The following is a 20,189-nucleotide window of genomic DNA, read 5'->3' as shown; positions in this document are numbered from 1 at the left end:
AGGGACCCAAAACATAAGACTGTGGCTGATCTAGAAGGCTGCTTTCAATAAGACCGGATGAAGGAAGGCAAGGATAGCCTATGAGGCAGACATAGACTGGGGCTGGGAAGTCCTTACCGCCATGACACACTTTGGGCACCGCCAGACACCCTTGGGAATCTCAGGCAAAGGAGGCAGCAAGCAGAAGATGTGGTAGTTGTCATCACAGCCATCACACAGCAGGAGCTTGTCGTCCTCATCCCCTCGGGAACACATTCGGCATACATATGACTCAATCTGCCAGGGGAGGGAGGCAACAGTTCATCAATCTAAGCCCTGTCCAGCCTTTCAAACATCAGACTCCTCCAGACAGCACCCTAGTCCACAAAGATCTCCATTAGAAACCCACCTTGCCTGCTGGCTGGATCATTCATGGCCCTGTACAGGTTAGTCATGCTAGGCCTGGAGTTTAACTGCATGCACGTACCACCTCCGCAAATAAACTAACTGTAGAGCTGTGACAGCACAGCCTTTATCATTCAGTCCTGAATCCCCCATTTTTATTCATTCAATACTTACTGAACACTTATGTGTTCAACATTACGCTGGATTCTTCAGTACAGCGATAAATAAGACATGGCATCTGCCTTCTAAAGGCATACAGTACTCCAGAGGCACAAGTTCATAAAAATTAAAGGGCAGTGTGGAAACTGCCAATAGCAGCCCATAAAAGGGTACTATGGAAACCTAAAGGAGGAAGCACTCAAATCAGCTGGAGATAAGGAGGAACAGCCTTGAGAAGAACTTCACTGAAACGGTGACACTTGAAACTGAGACCTGAAGGCAAACTGGAATTTGGCAATGGGGCAGAGCACAGGGGAAAACTCTTCCAGGCAGAAGAAACAGCATGTACAAAGGATGGGGAAAGAAAGCATGGCACATCTCGGGAAAAAAACAAACATACCTACAAGTAGTTCAGTGTGGCTATAGCAGAAGGAGTAAGGTGGGCAGTGCTGGGGAATGAGGCTAGAGGTCTGCAGGGACTGGATCATGCATTGTAATGAGGAGCTTAGCCTTTATCCTGAAGCAATGGAGAGGGAGTCTCCTCCTCTGCACCCTTCCAGCACTTCATGTTGACAGCGCTTGATCACCCTTTCTTGTTCTTTGTTCCATGTGAGTTGGCCTTGTTTCCCCAATTAAGTGAGCTACCTGAGGGCAGGGCCCACCAGGCCCACTTTTCTGCTTAATGCCACCTGGTCCAGTGCCATGCTGGGGAAATGCTCGTTGAAGGGATGAGAAGCAGAGCATTAGGAAGGCAGGGCTAGGTCCTTACAAACTGGGCATTGCTGTGGTTCCTCCGCAGCCTCATGGTCATCTTGGTGCAGGGCTCTGGGCTGTGACTCAGCTCCTCCTTGCTCTCCAGGAAGGTCTTGGGTGAGGGTGACTCCACCTTCACGTCCCCGCCTGACTCCTCCTTCACCACTATGGTGGGGGGGCACTCGGGCCCTTCCTTATCTGGGAGAGAGGAGAATGGCTCTAAAGTACAAGTCTGAACAGTCACGGCCCAGGCTCCTCTCCCCTGGTGAGGCCATTCTTCACACTGCCCCAGCCTGTCAGGCCTCACCTTTTTTCCGCAGGGTCTTATCCTTGGCCATGAGGCCCAGGCCCATCATCTTGGGGCCTGCCCCATAGATCTGAAGCTTCTTCAGCTCAGGATTCTTTTCAATGTCTTCCTCTGTGGGTTCCGGCTGGAAGGAAAGAAGGAAATGAATCAAGACTATCTTGGGCAGACTGCCCCATCCTAAAAGAACAACAGCTTGGACTCTATCACATGAGTTCATGCCAGGGTGGAGGCATAGGTGGGCCCAGGCAAGAATTCAGATTGCTTTTTGGAGACTGAGGGTAAGTGAACTCCCTCCTCATTCCTCTCTTGGAATGGAATTAAGATGGGATCTCAGTTTTTCCAACTGTAAAATGAGAATATTAACTCCTATCTCACAGTTATAAGGGGTTTGAGGAAAACATATATAAAGAAATCTAAGTATTTGAATCTACCAATAAATGGCAGTGACTAATATGATCTGGTAAATTACATGCTTCGGTGAGCCCAGGGACAGTGTGTATCTTGTTCTCTGTTGTATCCCCAATGCCCAGAAGAATGCCAGCACATAAGCTTCTTCCTGAGGCTAAGATTTAGTTATAAGGAGAAAAAGAAGAGTTCTTCCCCTATGAGCAGAGTGAGTCAGGAAAGGAACAAGGCAGGCAAGAACACCAGACATAGGAAAGATATTATACAAACAGATCAAAACCCAGCTCAGAAGCTCAGCTGAGAGTAGAGGAAGAGCAAGAGTGAAGCCAGAAAGAGGCACACTACTGCTCAGAGCTCAGAGAACCAAGAGAAGGGAGAGTGGAACAGGGAAGAGAACCTTGGTCAGAGGGAAGGGAGAGGACTCTCTTCACCACCAAAGCTCCAAGTTAGAAGAAGGGAAGTACTCACATCAGGCTGTAGTCTCTTGGCTCGCCGGCCATAGCTGTTGAACTTGGAGGGCTGCACAGACTGTCGAAGGGGGATACTGTGGGGTTTGTATTCCTTGTCCTTCTCCTCATTATCAAATGGACGTGTGTTGCACTGCTGGGGACAGGTGAGGGGTAAGGGTCAGGGCATGGGGCCCCAGCTCCCAACAGCAAGGACCTCCCTTTACCCTCATCCAATAGCAACCAAAGCCGTGGTTTCACACCGCCCGCCACCCACCCACCCAACAGGCCCTGCTCAACTGGCCACTGACACCAGCACACACTTTGGGAATTCTTCTCATGCCTCTGCTTATGCCATCCCTCCTTCCAACCACCTCCCCGCAACCATCTCCCCAACTAAACCAAACTCCATCTCTTCCCAGACCTCTCCAGGTCTCCAGTCCACTCCACTGAACCAGTTCCATTAAGAATAAGTGTGGAAATTTGCATCTGGCAGGGGAAAGCCTACTCCCACCCCGGCTCGGCATCCTTACCACCAGGTTGGCTCCAGACTGGTACATCTCATAGGGGTAAACGATGCGTTCATAGTGGGAGCGTAGCAGGGAGCCAATGTTTTTGCCTGGCGGGTAGTTGAGGCGTTGGGCCACCCGAGCCCATCGACGGTCCTTGCAGATGGCTTCATAGCCACCTTCCTCCACCACGATCTGTAAGGACAAGCAGAAAGGGACGTGGATGTGCTGTATGTATGTACAGAAAGGACAACGAGGACAACTCCAGCCCCTCACTTCACTGGAGGCTACCCCCTCCTACCTCCACCACTCAGACTCAAATTGCAGCCAAGAGATGCCAAGAAGTTCTGATGACAGCTTGTGTGCTACCAGGCTGTGCCCCTTCCACTGTAGCCTAGAGATCCAATATCCAAACCAAGGTGGCCCCCAGAGTACCAAGGATATTAAGGTGTGGGGTGGGGAGGGGTTTGAGAAAAACCTGTTCTTACTTTGCTGAGGCTGTAGAGGTCCAAGATCCGCCGTTCTACATTGGGAATCTTTAAGGAGGAGCCCTGGATTTCCCAGAATTTGGCAATCTGATCCAAGTAGTTCAGTTTCACTCTCGTCTGGGCCTGGAGAAAAAATGGCTCAGAGAGGCCGGCCTCCCCCTCTACCTGACCCCTATCTTCTGGCCTAATCTTAGGGGAGGAGAAGGGATGCAGAGCAGCCCACTACCCAGGGCCTCTCCCAGTGAACTGGATCCCCAACTCTAGGTAGCACCTTGCCCACCTCTCTTATCTTTGCCACCTTCCAGGCAACAGGAGAAGCCCAAGGTCCCAAAACAGAGCAGGTAGAGTCATAACAGCCAAAGCTTTACATATACTCTTTCTCAATCTCCCTGACAGGGCTGTAGAAGTATTGTCATTTCTTTTACAGAGTCCCTGCTTCCTCAAGTCACACAGCAGGTACCAAGAGATCTGAGTGTCAAATAACGTACGTATTTGCTTTTCCTCTGCTAATAATCTGCTGTATAGTCTTGAGTAAGTCAGTTCTATTCTCTGGACCCGTTTTCTGATTATGAGGGAAATAAAAAACTGCCCAGTCCACTCACCCCAGAAGGGTAGACTTATGAGAGGAACAGTGAATGCCCTCTGGAACTTTGGAATTAAATCTAAGCTCTAGGCATGTTTCAGAGAATGAAGGCTCCAAAAGAAAACATTCACCTCTTCACATGCACCATGAAATTTGTTCCATGGTAGCTGAAGGGTGAGAGTGTATGCTAAAGATAGAATGGCCTAAAGAACTGAGATGGTGTACCAAAGCAGCACTGCCACCTGGCCTACCCAGGAACCAATGTGGGCCAAAGATTCTAGGAACAAGGCATGTACCATGCTTTCCCGAAATCTCAGTGACCCAAGAAGGGCTCCCCAAGGCCCCAAGTCTATAACCACCTCACCCTAATCAGAAGGCCTAGTTCTAGGGAGAACTGGGTGAGTCATTATCATTCATTACCTTGCTCTGATCCCATTAGGGGGAAACAGGGACAGTTCTTTCACAGATGAGGAAAAGTAAGGTCTATTTGTGGAAAGGAACAGCCTATGGCTCCTTTGCTATGAGAATCCCTAAGGGGCCAGGAACCCTACTCCCTCCACCTCAACCCCTTAGCTTTCCAACCTTGGCCCATCCCTGTCCCTCCCCCTCATTAGCCAGCACTATCTCTCTAGAAAACCTGCCCCTGTCCCATGGTAGGCTACACCTTGTCCTAGCTATACCCCAGCAGACCTGGTCAGATCCATTTCTCTAAGGACCTTGTACCCCATACAAGAGATGATTTTTGCCCTGACCAGCACAGCACCTAGACCGACTCTAGAACAGTGATTCTCAATGAGGGGCAATTTTGCCCTCCAGGGGACATTTAAGTAATGCCTAGAGACATTTTTGGTTGCCATAACCGGGAGAGGGTACTATGTGGGTAGAGGCCAGGGATGCTGACAGACATCCTACAATACACAGGACAGCCCTCCACGACAAAAAATTACCTGGCCCAAAATGTCAATAGTGCCAAGGTTGAGGAACTGTGGTCTAGAAGACAAGTACGCTTTTAGGTAACGGGTATTCGGTTGGGCCTAATAGTCACCCCCACACCCCCAGACATCTAGTAAGGCTTGAGGATACATAATAATGAGGGAGAGGAGTGGTAGCATACCTCTACCCTACACCTTCCATGGGAAACTCCAGAACTTTACCTCTGGAACTGGCTTGAGGGCATCTACTCTCATTGCCCTGGGGCATTCTCAAGTCCTTAGTGGAGAGCCTCATCTTACCCATGCAAAGGGCCTAGATTTCCTGTATGGAACATAAAGGAGAGGGAAAAGCCTACCTGCCTGACCCTCTGTCCAAGTTTGTAACCATTCCAGCTTCCTCACAGACCAGTTCTTGTGTTGTTCCTGCCCATCCACCTCACCTCCCACCTTACCAAGCACCATGGAAGAAAGGTAGGAAGCACAGGGCTGTAGATGAATTGGATAGATGAGGACACATTCAGCTGGCCAAGCAAGAAAGGGTCTCAACCAGCCCCATGTTTCTCTTTTGTTGACCCAAGCAGGGTAGGTTAGTTGACAGGGGAGCTTCAGAAGTAGCAAACCTTTGTGGAAAAGGGCCACCGCCAGCCTTGGGGCTATCAGATTTGGGATGCTAAATGCTCCTGCTCTAGGTTATATTCAGAGCTCTAAAGCTTCTTCCATGCCCTCCAGGCAATTTCACAGAAGAGAGAATAAAGGCCTAGTAGGTAAAGTACCTTAGACAGAGAAGGTAGGAGGGAAGTGGGATCAGAGCTCAGGTATCCATTCTCCCAACCCCACCACCAGTTGCTAGTCATCTTACCTCTAGTTCATTCAGCCTCTGGATTCGGGGAGTAAACCTGAAGTTGTCCACTTCTACAGCAAAGGGTGGCTGCCAGTCCTGAGTGGGTACAGAGGAGAAAAGGGTTATTCCAGCATAGTGCAAGACCAGAGGTGCACCAAAAGCAGCTCAGCACGCCATTCATGCCTTCCCAGACCTCTAGCCACGTCACACCTTTTAACCTGGCAAACACACAACCCATACACACACAACTCACTACAGGGCTTTAGAAGCCCCTCAAGTCCACATCCAACACCCCATGCACATACCCTGGTAAATGTCTTCAGAGTCCCTGCAACAGTACAGTGCCAGGATTTTAAGAAATAGAGAGATGAGGCCCAAACAGCTGACTTCAAACTCTCCCTATGCCCATATTAACTCCTCATCCCCTAGGCATAGGACACACAGTCTGGAAGTACTGGAAAGCACACAGGATCTGGAGTCAGAAAACCTGGGTTCATGTTTTAGCTCCACTACTTACTACCTAAGGGATTTTACCTTTCTGAACCTGTTTTCTCAACCGTAAGGTGGGAATATGAACTCCTGCCCTGGCTTCCTCATAAGACTGATATGAAAATTAAACTGGTTTTCAAATGAAAATGTTATTCAAAAGAATCATCATTAAGACTTGACATCTAAGGCTGACCTCACTACCCAATACATATGCAGGGTAGCTCATTTCCAATTTGGGCAGGATTTAAAGGTTTGGGCCTTTAGTGTCTGTTCTCTCAGTTTAAAAGGCCTGAGATAGACACTACAGGGAAGAGCAAGGAACAAGGAGCAAGAATTTGCAATACTCACCTGGTCAGAAAGGCTTCCTGTGGGTCCTCTCTCAAACACCTGCCCAGTACAGGAAGAGGCAGGGGAGGAAGTGGGGAGGGGTGTCCTAAGTGCTGGGATGCACCACTGACTGTGGTAGCAAAGACTGGGAGGATTTGGGGAGAAGGAGGGAAGTCAGGGAAAGATAATGAAAGTGGGGGAGACTCTGTCCTGCCAAGTCAGAGCTTGTTGTGTCCTGCCCAAAGGGCAGCTGTGAAGAGCCTTCTCCCCAATGCCCGCCTGCCCACCCCACCCCCCCGTCACGCCCCATGCAGTCCTTTCCTCCTCAGAACCCTGGCTCCTGCTTGGGTGGTGAAAAGAACCTCGAGTAACTAGACCAGTGCCCTCATTTAATGAATGGAGAAAGTGAGGCCCAGAGAAGAAATATGATTTCTCCAGAATCACATGCTGAGTTAGTGGTAGAGCCAAGACTAGAACCCCTGTCTTCTGACCTCCAGTCCAAGGCTCTTTGCACTACACCAGGCTACGACTGTTCACGCACATGTGCATACACATGGAAGCGGGGGAGGAGGACGGTAAAAGAGAAGAAAAGCTGTTGGCCTCTTCTGTACACACACTTTGAGAAAAGGGGCCAGGGACTTCCCTGATGGCGCAGTGGTTAAGAATCCACCTGTCAATGCAGGGGAATGGGTTCGAGCCCTGGTCCGGGAAAATCCCACATGCCGCGGTGCAACTAAGCCCGTGCACCACAACTGCTGAGCCTGTGCTCTACAACCCACGAGCCACAACTACTGAGCCCGCGTGCCACAACTACTGAAGCCCGCGTGCCCTAGAGCCCAGGCTCCGCAACAAGAGAAGCCACCGCAATAAGAAGTCTGTGCACTGGAATGAAGAGTAGCCCCTGCTTGCCCCAACTAGAGAAAGCCCGTGAGTAGCAACGAAGACCCAATGCAGTCAAAAATAAAATAATTAATTTTTTTTAAAAAAGAAAAAAACAGAAAGGGGCCAGAGGACTCATACTTGCATGCACACATATTTCCCCCCCCCAAAGCAGGTAGCAAACACATGGGACTCAGTGAAGCTGGGGCAAAAACAAACAAACAAACAAACCCAACAACGACAAAAAACCTCAAACTAAAATGATATGGCTCAAGCCCAGACAAGCTCCCCATGCCCTCTTGCCTCCCATCAGTAGGACACTCCCCTCAGCGCAGGTAATCCAGGCAGAAAGGTGCTCAAACCCCAAACTCCAGGCACCTTTCTTTCCTGCTGAATCAAGTTCTAGATAAGAATAAGCGCAACATCAAGCAACCTGACAGGAAATGGCAGAACTGAAATCCTAGAGCAGGAGCTGTGCATGCAACAGATAGCTGGGAAAGGTTCAACAAATCTCCCTGCCTGGCTCTCCCTGGGACCTACAAGCTCCCTCATCCTGCCTTCAGTCCCATACTCCCATGTGCCAAATACTCACTACGTCATGATGGTGATAACAAGGTTGGCTACCTGATGCAGGAAGCAAGACCCTTCCAAGCTCCCCTGCGTCTACTCCAGTATACCAACACTCTCCTCTCACCCACCTTCCCCAAGAGTAGCAGTCACCTGCCTAGCAATTCAGAATCCAAATGGCCCTTCAGGCAAACCTTCAATTTCCAAGCACCCACCCATACAAAGGTTCTCACTCTGGGCCCAAGCACCACTTGGGTGAGTGCTTTAAATTCCAGCCAGAAGTCCTGGCTGCCTAAAGGAGGCCTAGGAGCAGCCCTACCGGAGGGGAAAACAGAACAAAAACCAGAGAGAGCCAGGTCTCCTGGATTAGAGGGAAGTACAGTGTTGGGGTAGAGAAGAGAAACATAACAAAGGACGGCCCCCTGCAGGACACGGACACACACACACACACACACACACACACACACACACACACACACACACACACACCAGGGACATGTCACCTATCCCACCCCTGGTCCCCCAAAGAAGGGTAACAATACCCGCACAAGGCCAGGCTGCCCCAAGAAGTCCAAGATAGAAAAATGGGATAGAAAATTCAAGCCTCAACTACCCCTTATGTCAGATATGCCTCTTTCCCACAGGTCTGCCGGGCCACTTCAGGGAGTGCCTCCTTGATGCTGTCCAGGACTCCAGCCTCTCCTTCCTGCTGGCCTTCCCGACCTCTCACTACCCACTGCCACTTCCTCACCATGGACAAGGAAACCTCAGAGATCTGTGGCCAAGCTCCAACAAGGAAGAAATTAGCTTACCCAACACCTCTCAGAGGATCCATCTGAAACCAGCCTAGATGTATGGCTGAACACCAGAAAGCACCAAGTTGAATAAGGAGGCCTATGGTGCCCTCCTCAGGTGGCAGCAGGGTTTCCCATTTGGTTTCAGCCAGGAGACACCTACTCAAAAATACCCTGTTCCAGACAAACTCAATTCCTGCCCTTGGAATCCCAAGTGGTGACTGAACAACGCATATCATCATTTCCCCTCCATGCTAGCAAGGTGGCAGCCTATCCTAGCCCTTGGGGGACTTCTCCTGGCCTGAAGCCAGGCCTAGGAGCAAAGATATGCCCTTTGTCACTGACATCTGGGAATCAAGGGTTCCAAAGGAGGCAGACTTGCATCCGTCCATTCTGTTTCTGGGAGTCCAAGAATATCCTATCCTCTGGGACCTCCTACATCCTGGGACAGGTCAGAGTAGAAATCTTCTGGGAAGGACTCATATACCCCACTCCAAACTGACTGGTCCAAGACTCTCCAGAGAAGTCAAGCCTGGGCGGTGATGTGCAGGAAAGGCCCAGATATTGCCTTCGACTAGGAAAAGAAGGGAACAATTCCCTGAACCCATCTCAGGGGAGCCAAATAGAGCCTGTGAGACTGATTTCCTGACTGGCTTACCAGCCCAGAATATTATCATAAATGGACTAGCCTGGCAGGGTGTGAGTAAATATGAGTCAACCCACTATAGGAGCAAACCAATGACCACATCAAACACCTTTGCAGTCGCAATAATTACCACTTATCTAGTGCCTACTACACACAGACGCTACCTAATTTAATCCAATTCTCGAAATAACCATTCATGGGACCCATTTCACAGGCTCAGAGAGATTACATTACTTGTCCAAGGTCACAAAGCTGGTAAGCTGCAGAGTGGAGTTCTGAACTAAGATCTATCTCCCTTCAGAGCTGTGATCTTTCCATTACACCACACTGCCTGCCTGAAGAGAAATGATGCCAGTAAATGGGAGAAAAGCCTTATTTAGAGCAGCCTTGACCTAGGTGGTTTGGGGTAACCAAGAGATGTGCGGGGTGCCTCTCTGGGAACTCTCCCCGGGGCCACTAGGCATCCCTGTCTTGAACCTTACTAGGAGTAGTTCTGAAGGGCGGGGTGGGAGTTGGGGGGTGGAGGTGGGTCTCCGACTTAGGGCCCTCACACCACGAAAGGACCCCTGGCCCCAGCACCCTTTCTCCGACCCGCGTCGCATCCACAACGGTCCCAGCCACCCCATCTCCCCACAGCTCGAGCTGCCCTCCGCTCCAGACTTCTCCGCCCGCTACCCTAGTTCATCATCCCCGGCCTGGTCGCCGGCGACCACCAGCCCAGGGCCTTACCGCGGGTGGGCGGATCTTGCAAATGCCCGACTTCTCGGCGATGGGCCTGATTTTCGCAATGTAGCCGAGAGGGTCTCGGAACTCTGCCCAGCTAGGCTCGAACACCGGGCACTCCGGCGGCGGTAGGAAGTCGTCAGACCCCGGCTCCATGGTGGGCCCTAGGACTGGAGGGCTCGGACGGCCCTTAAGGACTCATGGCGGACGCCGCTGTACGAAGCCGAGGCACTGCTCGGGGACTAGGCCCTAAGCGGGGCGGCCGCCGCCCGCCGAGGGCCCAGGGGGCGTGTAGCTGCCGCGCTCTGAGAGGCTCAGGCTGACGTTACTGCTACCACCTCTTCGTCCTGCTCCGTTCCTTCCAAACTCTGCCGCTGCCTCGCAACTACCGCAGCCTTCAACACCACAGTTACCTCCCAACCACCGCGGCCTTCATCGCCGCCGCCGCCATCTTGGTTTGTCAGCGTCTCCCCCCTCCCTTCACCACAACAAACCAGATCCCTCCGCAGGGTGTCCCTCCGAGCCTCGTATAACGTGCGTGAGGCCAAGCCCTAGGGAGCCTTCATCCCGTGGAGACTGAGCTGAATCGGCAGGCGTGGGTTCCCTATCAGGAAGCAGGAACTCAAAAGTGCTTCCCACACTGAGAGCAAATAGTCCGCCTCAGCGGCGGAGGAACAAAGTGTAATTAACTGCCGGATCCTCTTTCCGGCGGACCGGCGGTGCACGTTTAAAGGCCAGTGCTGCGCATGCGCGTTATGGAGACAGACCGGAAGGGGAGTTGGCGTTGGTGGGTGGTGGGTCCGAACTGGCACCCCCTCGATGACCTCAGCCCTGGCGCGAGCCCCGCCCCAACACGCTCTCTTTCTCCCGGGTCTTTCCGGTGTGGGCCACAGAAGGCGGCTTCGGGTGCCTGATTGTAAGGCACCCTTCTGCAGGCCCGCAGATTAGGAGAATAGTACACAGCTCCCAGCTCTAGGCGCTGATACCTCTGGGGCTTTGAACGAAGGAAGTGGGGATGCTGCTCCCTCCCCGGGGATTGCGGATTTTTTGAATCCTGGGTCCCGAGGAGAGGAAGAAAATATTTATTTTGTCCAAGTTTGCGTGTAGAGGCCTCTCAGAGATGGGGCTTCCATTCTTAACCCCAAAGAGCCATTGTCAGTCAGCATTTGAATGAACACTTTCAACTGTTATGTGTGCACTTTTATCGTGCCCACATTTGTGGCATGTACACCTACAAAATAAGCCTGAGTGTATCCTACCAGTGCCCACCGTTTGAAGCACCTACTGTTTGCCCATTTGTGAGCCTACAGTGTACTTATCAAATATTTGTGTACATGGATTGTATTTATTGTGTATAGCCTGTCTTGCATTTGAGTACCTACTATGTGTACATCTGCTCCTATTGTGTGCATGTTTGTGAGCAGTTTCTGAATAGGTTTATTGCATCTACTTTGAGTATCAAACCAGTACTTTGCCCATATGTCAGACGTCTACTGCATTTGAGGAGCTCTAAGTTATTCATCAGTTGTGGGCCTACCACATGTAGTTCGAACACCTACTGTGCACATATTAGTTACATACATGCTGATAAAGTGCTTATTTTATGTTCCCCCATCAGACTGTGAACTCCTTAAGGGCAGGAGTTGTGACCTTATACATCCTTAGCACTTGGCATGGTAAGCAGTACATTAATGTTGAGTAAACAAAAGAAAAATGAATATTTTTGAGCAGCCTTAGTATATATTGACTAAAAATAATACATACTCTTTGCAAACATTTCCTGGATATATTAAGCATCTGCTGTAAGCTTGAATATGTTTGAAGGTGATGGACAGTGTCATTCCTTCATTCAGTTAACTGTTTCTAATCGCATACCATGTCCCAATTAGGTATATCATTCTGCCTACTTCAGGACTGAGCTAAGGGCATCCGCTCTGAGGGAGTGGGGAACACTGGTAGGAGCTCACACCCTGGAGTCAGAGAGTCCTGATTTCTAGTCCCACCAGCTCTGCCATTTTCTAATTATGTGCCCTTGGGTAAGTCCCAACTTATGTAACTGAATGATGTTGTATGGAGATGATAATCCCTACCTTGCAGGATTGTTGTACAGTACCTGGCATATAGAAGGCCCTCAGTATCTGTTAACTGTTATTTTTACTTCTGAGAGTCAACAAACAATGTGTCAAAACTCATTAAGAATCTCCTTTGTGTCAGGCATTGTGCCTAGTGATTTCAGATTTTTTTTTTACCACCTGAACCCTTAGATTGCCTTGAATGTTTGGAACCTTTATCCCTACTTGTCTTGTGAGGAAACTTGTCCCAAGTAATACATATAGTAAGTGACAACTCCTTTCTAGTTTTCTAGGTGTCAGGGGAAACCTCAACCCTTCTCCACCTGAAACACAGGTGAATGACCCAACTGAACAACTGTCTGGACAGGAAACAGAAAGCTAGGTGAGGTGATGCTAATAACAGTAAAAAATAAAAAAAAATTAAAAAATCACTAGTCTCTCACATGTGTAAGCATTTAACAGCCCACATAGCTCTTTCATACCAATTATTTCCCTTAATCTTTGCAACAGTCTTGGGAAAGATGTAGGTCAATTTACCCATTCTGTAGATGAGGAACCAAGTTCCAGACAGATTAAACAACTTGCCCACTGTTACACGGGAAGTTGCTGCCTCGGGGTCAAATGCTCTTCCTGTCATTTGCTCCTACCAGTGATAGAACTAGGCAGGAGAAGGGTGAGGAGAACAAAGAAGATAAAAGAATATGCCAAATCCTAGGTTGAAGGAAGTTTGGCCTTTCCATCTTGAGGCAGCTCAGTGAAGGGCAAAGAGCATGAATTAGGAGTCAGGAGACCAGGCTTGGGGTCTCAGCTCAGCCTAGCCTTCCCAAAGCCTTCTCTGAGGTCCTTAGCTGGGACACCACCCACACCATCCTGGAAGGGCAAATGGAAATTGCATAGAGTCTTTGAAGTCAGTCAGATCCAATTCATTCATTCATAAACATTTATCAAATTCCTACTATGCACCAGGCACTCTTCTGGGCCCTGGGAATATAATGGTGACCAAGACAGACATGGTCCCTGCTTTCTTGCAGCTGACATTCACCTACTGAGATCTACCAAGTACCTCACCTCCATGAACCTTGATTTTCTCATTTATCCAATGAGACTATGTAAACCCTTCCTCGCAGGGTAGTTATGAAGATTAGAGATCATGATAACTACCATTCATCAAAGGCCAGGTGCTATGAAATAGGTATTGGTATCCCTGTTTTACAGATGAGGAGACCGAAGTTCAGAGAAGTATAAACTTAAGCAAGTCACATGGCTAGTAAGTGGCAGAGTTCAAACCCAAGTCTGTCCGACTGCTGTACAATTCTGCCTGTAAAAATCTCAGATGGTGCCCCCTCCCCCCTCCAAACCACAGGTGCTAGGAAATGGAATCCTTTCTCAATCCCTGGATCTTGCTGGAGACCTGCCTGAGTCTGGGCACTGCAGGGTTAAAAACTGGGAAGCACCAGGGAGCTCACCCTGGACTGGGGGTTCGGTTGGCCTCACCCACCCACCTGGAAGAGAGGGTCTGGCATGGAACTGGTATGGAGCAGTGATTGGAACGCTCAGCTGTGCTCTCGACCACACTCACTCCATCCACGTTTTCTGGATGAACTGTACAGTGACTTTGTGCCTCACTTTCTTGATTTGTAAAATAGGGTCCCTTCCAATTCTGAAGTAGGTATGAGCTGTGAGTTCTAACTCCTAAATAGCTCTGACATTTACCCCCTCCTCCCCATGCCTTTTTCTAATCTTCTGCTCCCCATGAGAGCCATTTACTAACTCTAGCCTAGATTATTAAAAGAGCCTCCTCAAGATATCAAGGTCTCTATGTGAATTTATGGAGATATATATATATATATATATATATATATATATATATACACATAGAGAGAGAGAGAGAGAGAGAGAGAGAGAGAGAGAGGGAGAAAGAGAAATATAGATGCATATTATGTGCTTAATACATATGCATGACAATAAAATGATATATTCAAAATAATGATAATTCCAAATGAATTATGATAGTAGTGGATTATAACTCATTAAAATAAGAATCCGTGACTCCACACTGATAGAAATAAATAAAATGAGGGAAAAGGGAAAGCTCTTCCTTCAAAGAATGATGGAGTTAGAAAATCATCAATAGATGCTCAAACTTTTTCCAAATAAAAAAGCAAACCCTGAAAACGTAGCTATAACACTTAGTGCCCAAATCTTGGTTCCTAGATGCCATTGTCAACCAGGCATGTCCAGGTCTCCTTGGAAAAAATGGTTGACTCCAGGGCTGGGGCAGGGAAAGTACAAGATGAGCCTGGAGCATCTTGTGGTGCCAGAAAACAAGGAAGTGCTCAAGGAAAGATGGAGACCTGCCAAAAGGACACAGGAGCCAGCTTGGAGGGCCTCTTGCTGGCCAAATCTGGGACATTTTGAACATCAAAATAAAGAATGACATTAATGTGTTATAACTCACTGAAAATGATAGACAAGCATGGTCCATGAGAATATAAATACATAAACATAGGAGAAGGGAAAGCTCTCCTTTACACTGGAGAGCCAACTAATCCATGTCAAAAGAATGATGGCATTGGACAGTCACCATTTGGCAACCCCAAGAATCATCAGCAAATGCTAAAACTAGTGAGTGAAAGTTTGAGGAGTAACAAGACAGTTACATAATGCCAGTGCATCTCCCCTCAAGATACTCATTAATTACAGAGGGAAAAATAATAGCTTTACAACAGAGACACTACGTAGCCCAATGTGTCACCTGGTCTTTCTTCAGCTTCTACGGAGACCCCGGAGGCGCGAGGCCTGGGTGAGAAAACCTGTTGGCAACAGAGGAATGAGGATATGGGGGCTGCTCACCTCTGCTTTGGGATGTGCCATGCCCACCACCTGGGCTGCCCTCTCGCATTCCTTTCTCATTATTCTGCTAACATTACATACTCGCACACCTCCAGGCTTTTGCACATGCTGCTTCCTCTGACAAATGCCCTCCTTTACTGGGCTAATTCCTACTCACCCTTCAAGACTCAGCTAAAGGAGCGGTTCCAGAAACGCTTACCTGACCCCTGCCCCAAGCTGGGTTTTCCCTTTCTTTGTGCTCCCACACATGCTGTGCTTCCTTCTGGGACTGCACTTATTACTATATTGTATTGACATCATCCCCCCAGGCTGTCTACTTCTGAAAGTCTTGTCCTGCATTGTCCAATATGGTAGCCAGTACCCACATGTGGCTATTTAAATTTAAATTTAAAAATTCAGTTCCTCAGTTCAGTTGCAACCAGCCACATTTCAAGTGCTCGATAGCCACATGTGGCTAGGGGTTACCATACTGGACAGCACAGGTATAGGACATTTCCATACTCACAGAAAGACTTATAATAGGACAGCACTGGTCTAGATAGAGATAAGAACTCCGTGAGATTCTAGGACCTTTGTCCTTTGTTGTGTGTCATCCCTCCTCATCCACATTGCCAAAGAGATCGGCAGTAGAACGTTTGAGGACAGCCAGTGAACTCCTTGTCTTCAGGTCCTCAGGGAAATGGGGAGGTGAGGAGCCCAACACCCCTCCACAGTCTGGATGGTGAGCCTCCAGGGAGAGGGGGAGGGTCGAGCAGGGATGGCCCAGTGCTGGGACTGCAGTGAGGAAGGGAGGAGGAGGAGAAGGTAGGAGAGAGCTGAGAGAAGCATGAGGGGGGTTCCAGAGGGGCCTGTAAGCTTGCATCAATCAATAAATCAACCAATGCCAAGATACTTTAAGATTTAGCTTAGAAAGAACTATTCATTCATTCAAATCAACAAACATTTTAGTGTCATCTGTGCTGTGCCAAGCACTGTGCTGGGCAATACTCTGGACAGAGGTGATTCAGACCAGTGTCATATCTGTGCCAGCTATGGCCTAGTGGGGAAGATAGATAATCATGTGAGGGATCTCAGAGAATGTGATCAAGGGCACTTTGTGAGGGATGGGTCCTTTAAGGCCAGCTCATAAGAGTGAGAAAACCTTCATCAGGGATGTTAGGGGAGTACATCTGGCAGCGGGGAAGGCACAGGTAAAATACTGAGTTTGGAAATTACACACAGATCTTTTCAGGAAGTGGTGAGTGGATGGCCAAAGTGTAGGCGAGAAATGAGAGGATTACAGAGATTGGCCGGGGCCACGTGGTGGAGGACTTCCAACGTCAAGGCAAAGGAGTTTGTACTTGTTTCTGTAGGTGGCCGAGAACAGCTGACTGTGTGTCTGGCAGGAGGTAGGCATTTCACATCCATCTATTAACAACTGCCCTGTAAGACTATTATCCGTATGCTACAGGTGAAAGACCAGGCTCTGAGAAGGTGACTTGCCAAAGGCAACAGTCAAGTCTGACTGAGTACTAAAAGCTGAGCTTTGGGAAGACAAAACGAGCATCAAGCTGAAGGTGGGAGAAGTGGGAACAACCAAAGGCAGTCCAGCTTGGTCCACCAGGGAAGGAACAAAAAAACTGCTGACTGGACTTGATTCTGGACCAGATGCTTAGATGGCCCCAACTGCTGCTTTTGCTTAAATGTGCGTATGAGGAAGAAAACAAAGACATTGATCCCAGCTGCTTAAGAGTGGGGCCATCCAAACTGCTCCCTCTTAGAGGCCATTCCACACTCTAAGAAGGCCCTCCAAATATTTACTGACTGCTGCTTCTGGGGACCCTGCTGACCCTAACCAAGAGCCAGTGTCCCCCATTCCTCCTAGGCTCTGCCGAGACCCAGGACATGATTAGTGGTGCTGGAAACATGTCCATTTTATAGGGAGGCAGTTTTGGGCACTGGAAAAGGGCCTGGACTAGAAGTCAGGAACGCCCCATCCTGACTTGCTGTGTGACCTTGGGAAAGACGCTTCCATTCTCTGGGCTTCACCCTTCCTCTGTAAACTAAATAGAGCTCAACTATTTGTTATCTAACATCCCAAGTACGTACACAGAGCTCTTAAAATGGATGTATCTAGCCCTCACTTCCTGGCCCAGGTCACCATCCGCCCCGCCCCCCAAACCCTTAAGGACACAAATGTGGCCCAGCTGTGGGGAAGGAGACAGGGCTCCAGGGCAAAGCCTGGCCAGTCACAGGAAGGGTGAGAATAGATGCCACAAGAGTAGAGGAAGTATCCAACCTGTGAAAGCAAGAGAAGGGAACTAACTTGCTGAGCACCTACTCCATGCTGGCTGCTGGACATTCGTTACCTCATGCCTTCATCACAATCCCACGTGGCAATGGCTTATCACCCCAAGTTTTCAACTGAGGAAACAGAGACTCAGTTTCCCGAGGGCGCTAGGAAGGGGAAGCCCCAGGATCTGAACTGGATCAACTCCAAAGCCCAGACCCTTGCCGCTCTGCTCTGTCATGCAGATCGTTAATGAAACGAGACAGGAAAACCTCCCTCACCCCCACCTCCCACCCAACCAAAGCATCTCACCCACCCAGTTGCCTGAGCTTCTACCATCAGCGCCTCACCTCCCTGGGCTAAGGCCTCTCTCCCGGGTCTCCACTGTGGGGGAGGGGGCACAAGTAGGAGGCAGAGGCGGGAGGTGAGCACAAGGTCTTTTATGAGGCATCAAATATACATTCTTATATACAAGGAGGAAAAAAGACAATGCCTAAACCCCAGCTCCTCTCCATACAGCCCCTCCCGCTGCTGCCCTTCCCCACCCCCAAGCCCTGGGGTCCCTGGCCCTTCATACAGCCAGGGTCTATCTGTCTGTCTGTACTGCAGCCCATGGTGGAGAGGGGAGAGGGAGGCAGGAGCTGAGAAAGGAGCTGGATATGCGGGGCAAGAAGAGGAGCTGGGGCTTGTAAAAAATATATTTATAATAAATAAACAGGGCTGTAAAAGGGCTGGAGAGGCAGCGGAGAGTTTGACGGACAGAAGGACTCAGGCATCCTGGCTCCCAGCCCCCACTTTGATGGCTCCAATCTCTGCCTCAGGAAGGACATCTCAGGCTCACGGTGGCCCTCTGGGAGCCCCTCTCCCCAGGGCTGATGCTGGGTGCCCCGCCCCAGCAAGGTGTGTGTGGGCAATATCTATAAAGTGCATTGTCTTCAGCTGTAGGTGGGGTAGGTGTGAGGGAATGGGGGGCATGCAATATGGGTGAGGGAGGGCAGCGCCCTTCTCATCCCAGACCTGAGCCCCCCCGCCCCAAACCTGTCTGGACTTTGATCAGGATAAGAACGTTGCAAGGAGAGGCAAGGTCCTGAAGCTGAAGAGGTCTGGGCTGGGGCCCACTGGAGAGAGGGCAGAGATTGGCTCCAAAGAGGACGCACTGCCCCACCTGGGGACCAGCATAAGTGGGGGCCCACCCACCGCGTGCACTGACACTCCATGTCCTCCAGCAGGTGGAGAGACACATGGAGGTGCGTGGCCAGGCCCTGAGGTCAGAGAGAGGGCCGAGCCAGCTGAGGTTTGGCCACAACTCTACAGAGCTCCCTCCTGGCCCTACGCGGCCAGAGGTGCCCTGGGGAAGCCTTCACCCTCATTGTTCCCGACACCTGCCCTTCCCTACCAGCCAGAGCTGACAGGGAGCTCACACTGGCCCGGAGGTCTGAGGCCACCCAACTAGACCTCCAGGGAAAGGGAGGGGGGAGGGTGAAGAGAGGAAAGAGGACGAGGATCTCTGAAAGGTCCTCACCACTCCCCAGAGTTTGAGAGCCTTGCGTATAGGCTTCAAGTGGCAAGGAGTCTCGAATCTGGAAGGAAATCCCATGGAGACTGTTGGGGGTTAGAGGAGGGGTCCCAAGGCAGGGAGGCAGTGGGGAGGAGGACATGTCTATGTGTATATATGTTTTGGAAAAACTGAGGAAGCAGAGAGGGTGTGAGGCCCCTCTCCTGCAGATTCCCCAGACCTCCCTAGTCCCCAGCTCACACTCTCCCTTCATCAGACCACGGTGCTGATCCGGCTTGGCTTGGCCTTGGGGTTTGCAGTGGGTGGGTTGGCCGTGCCAGGGGGCCCAGAGGCGTGCAGTGGGCCGTGGGGGGAGGTGGGCGGCAGGGGCGAGTGTGGGGTGTGGGGTGAGGGTGGGGGCAAGGGTGGGTAGGAGGGGTGGGGTGGGATGGGTGAGTGCGGTGACAATGGTGACTGGGGGTGGTGGGGGTGGGAGTAGGAACCCCCTGGTGGCCGGGATCCAGGGCCCCCAGCGGCCCCTGCTGCTGGCATCATCTGTGGGTGGTGGCTGAAGATGAAGTGCTTTGGGCCCTGTTTGTGGGCTGGAGGGTGCTGGGGGGCAGGACTGTACAGGGGCAAGGGGGAGGTGGGCTGGTGCAGGGGGTGGCGGCCATGTGGAGCAAACTGAGGGTGTCCTCCGGCCCCCCGTCTGGGAGCTCTGCCTGGCCGGCCCAAGGTATAGTGCTGGGGGCCTGGGACTGGGCCATGGGCATGGAAGTGGCGATGCGGCCCCACGGGAGGAGCTGAGGCAGGAGGCGGTGGAATGGAGCCCAGCTGCGGCAGGGGCGGGGGCTGCTGAGGAGGTGGGGGGAGAGGGGGCTGCTGGGGTGGGAGGTAGGGGGGTGGGGCCGGGCCCGGTCCTTGGCAATACTGGGCATGCAGGGCCTGGAGCTTGGACTGCCCATCAGGCAGCACCCCCAGGCCGCCGTGGCTGTGACCGTGGTGGTGGTGGTGGTGGTGGTGGTGGGTGGAAGAAGCAGATGAAGAGGAGGCAGAGGCCTGGCCTGTTGGCGGTGGTGGCATCTGGAAGGGCCCCTTGCCCCGCTTGCTTCCAAATAGGGAGCCCAGGAAGGATGAGGAGTTGGAGACGGGCCTCTGGCTCTTGTACTCCTCTGGCGGCGGGGGTGGGGGCGGAGGTGGCATCCTCTGGTGAGGGCGTGGACTGCTAATAACAGACCCCTGGAAGGGGGGAGGGGTGGAAGTCAGGC

The 20,189-nt window shown here is 50.8% G+C and overlaps 2 protein-coding genes across 14 annotated transcripts in view; both read right to left on the bottom strand.

Annotated features, from left to right (window-relative positions):
• Positions 1-10,755, bottom strand: part of KDM5C (lysine demethylase 5C) — a 32,056-nt gene extending 21,301 nt beyond the window's left edge. For 2 of the 12 annotated variants that reach the window (XM_022566329.3, XM_089904527.1), the window contains exons 1-8: positions 10,239-10,751; positions 5,826-5,903; positions 3,452-3,574; positions 2,988-3,158; positions 2,477-2,611; positions 1,604-1,727; positions 1,313-1,494; positions 118-276 (exon numbers count right to left, since the gene is read on the bottom strand). In XM_022566329.3, the coding sequence (XP_022422037.2) occupies positions 118-276; positions 1,313-1,494; positions 1,604-1,727; positions 2,477-2,611; positions 2,988-3,158; positions 3,452-3,574; positions 5,826-5,903; positions 10,239-10,388 (1,122 nt within the window). In that variant the 5' untranslated portion in view covers positions 10,389-10,751. Of the gene's footprint in view, positions 1-117; positions 277-1,312; positions 1,495-1,603; positions 1,728-2,476; positions 2,612-2,987; positions 3,159-3,451; positions 3,575-5,825; positions 5,904-10,238 lie in introns of all 12 variants that reach the window. The other 10 variants (XM_022566324.2, XM_022566332.3, XM_089904530.1 and 7 more) reach the window with 9 other exon arrangements.
• A 9,306-nt stretch (positions 10,756-20,061) lies between these two features.
• Positions 20,062-20,189, bottom strand: part of IQSEC2 (IQ motif and Sec7 domain ArfGEF 2) — a 39,890-nt gene continuing 39,762 nt past the window's right edge. For both annotated transcript variants that reach the window (XM_089904523.1, XM_089904524.1), the window contains one exon: positions 20,062-20,160. In XM_089904523.1, the coding sequence (XP_089760649.1) occupies positions 20,147-20,160 (14 nt within the window). In that variant the 3' untranslated portion in view covers positions 20,062-20,146. The remainder of the gene's footprint in view (positions 20,161-20,189) is intronic.

This window comes from Delphinapterus leucas, chromosome X, assembly GCF_059928025.1.
Source record: "Delphinapterus leucas isolate spDelLeu-1000000601 "Yukka" chromosome X, BTC_Dleu_Yukka2, whole genome shotgun sequence".
NCBI lineage: Eukaryota > Metazoa > Chordata > Mammalia > Artiodactyla > Monodontidae > Delphinapterus > Delphinapterus leucas.
Note: the sequence above shows the minus strand (reverse complement) of the source record. Positions and strands in the feature narration are given on the sequence as shown.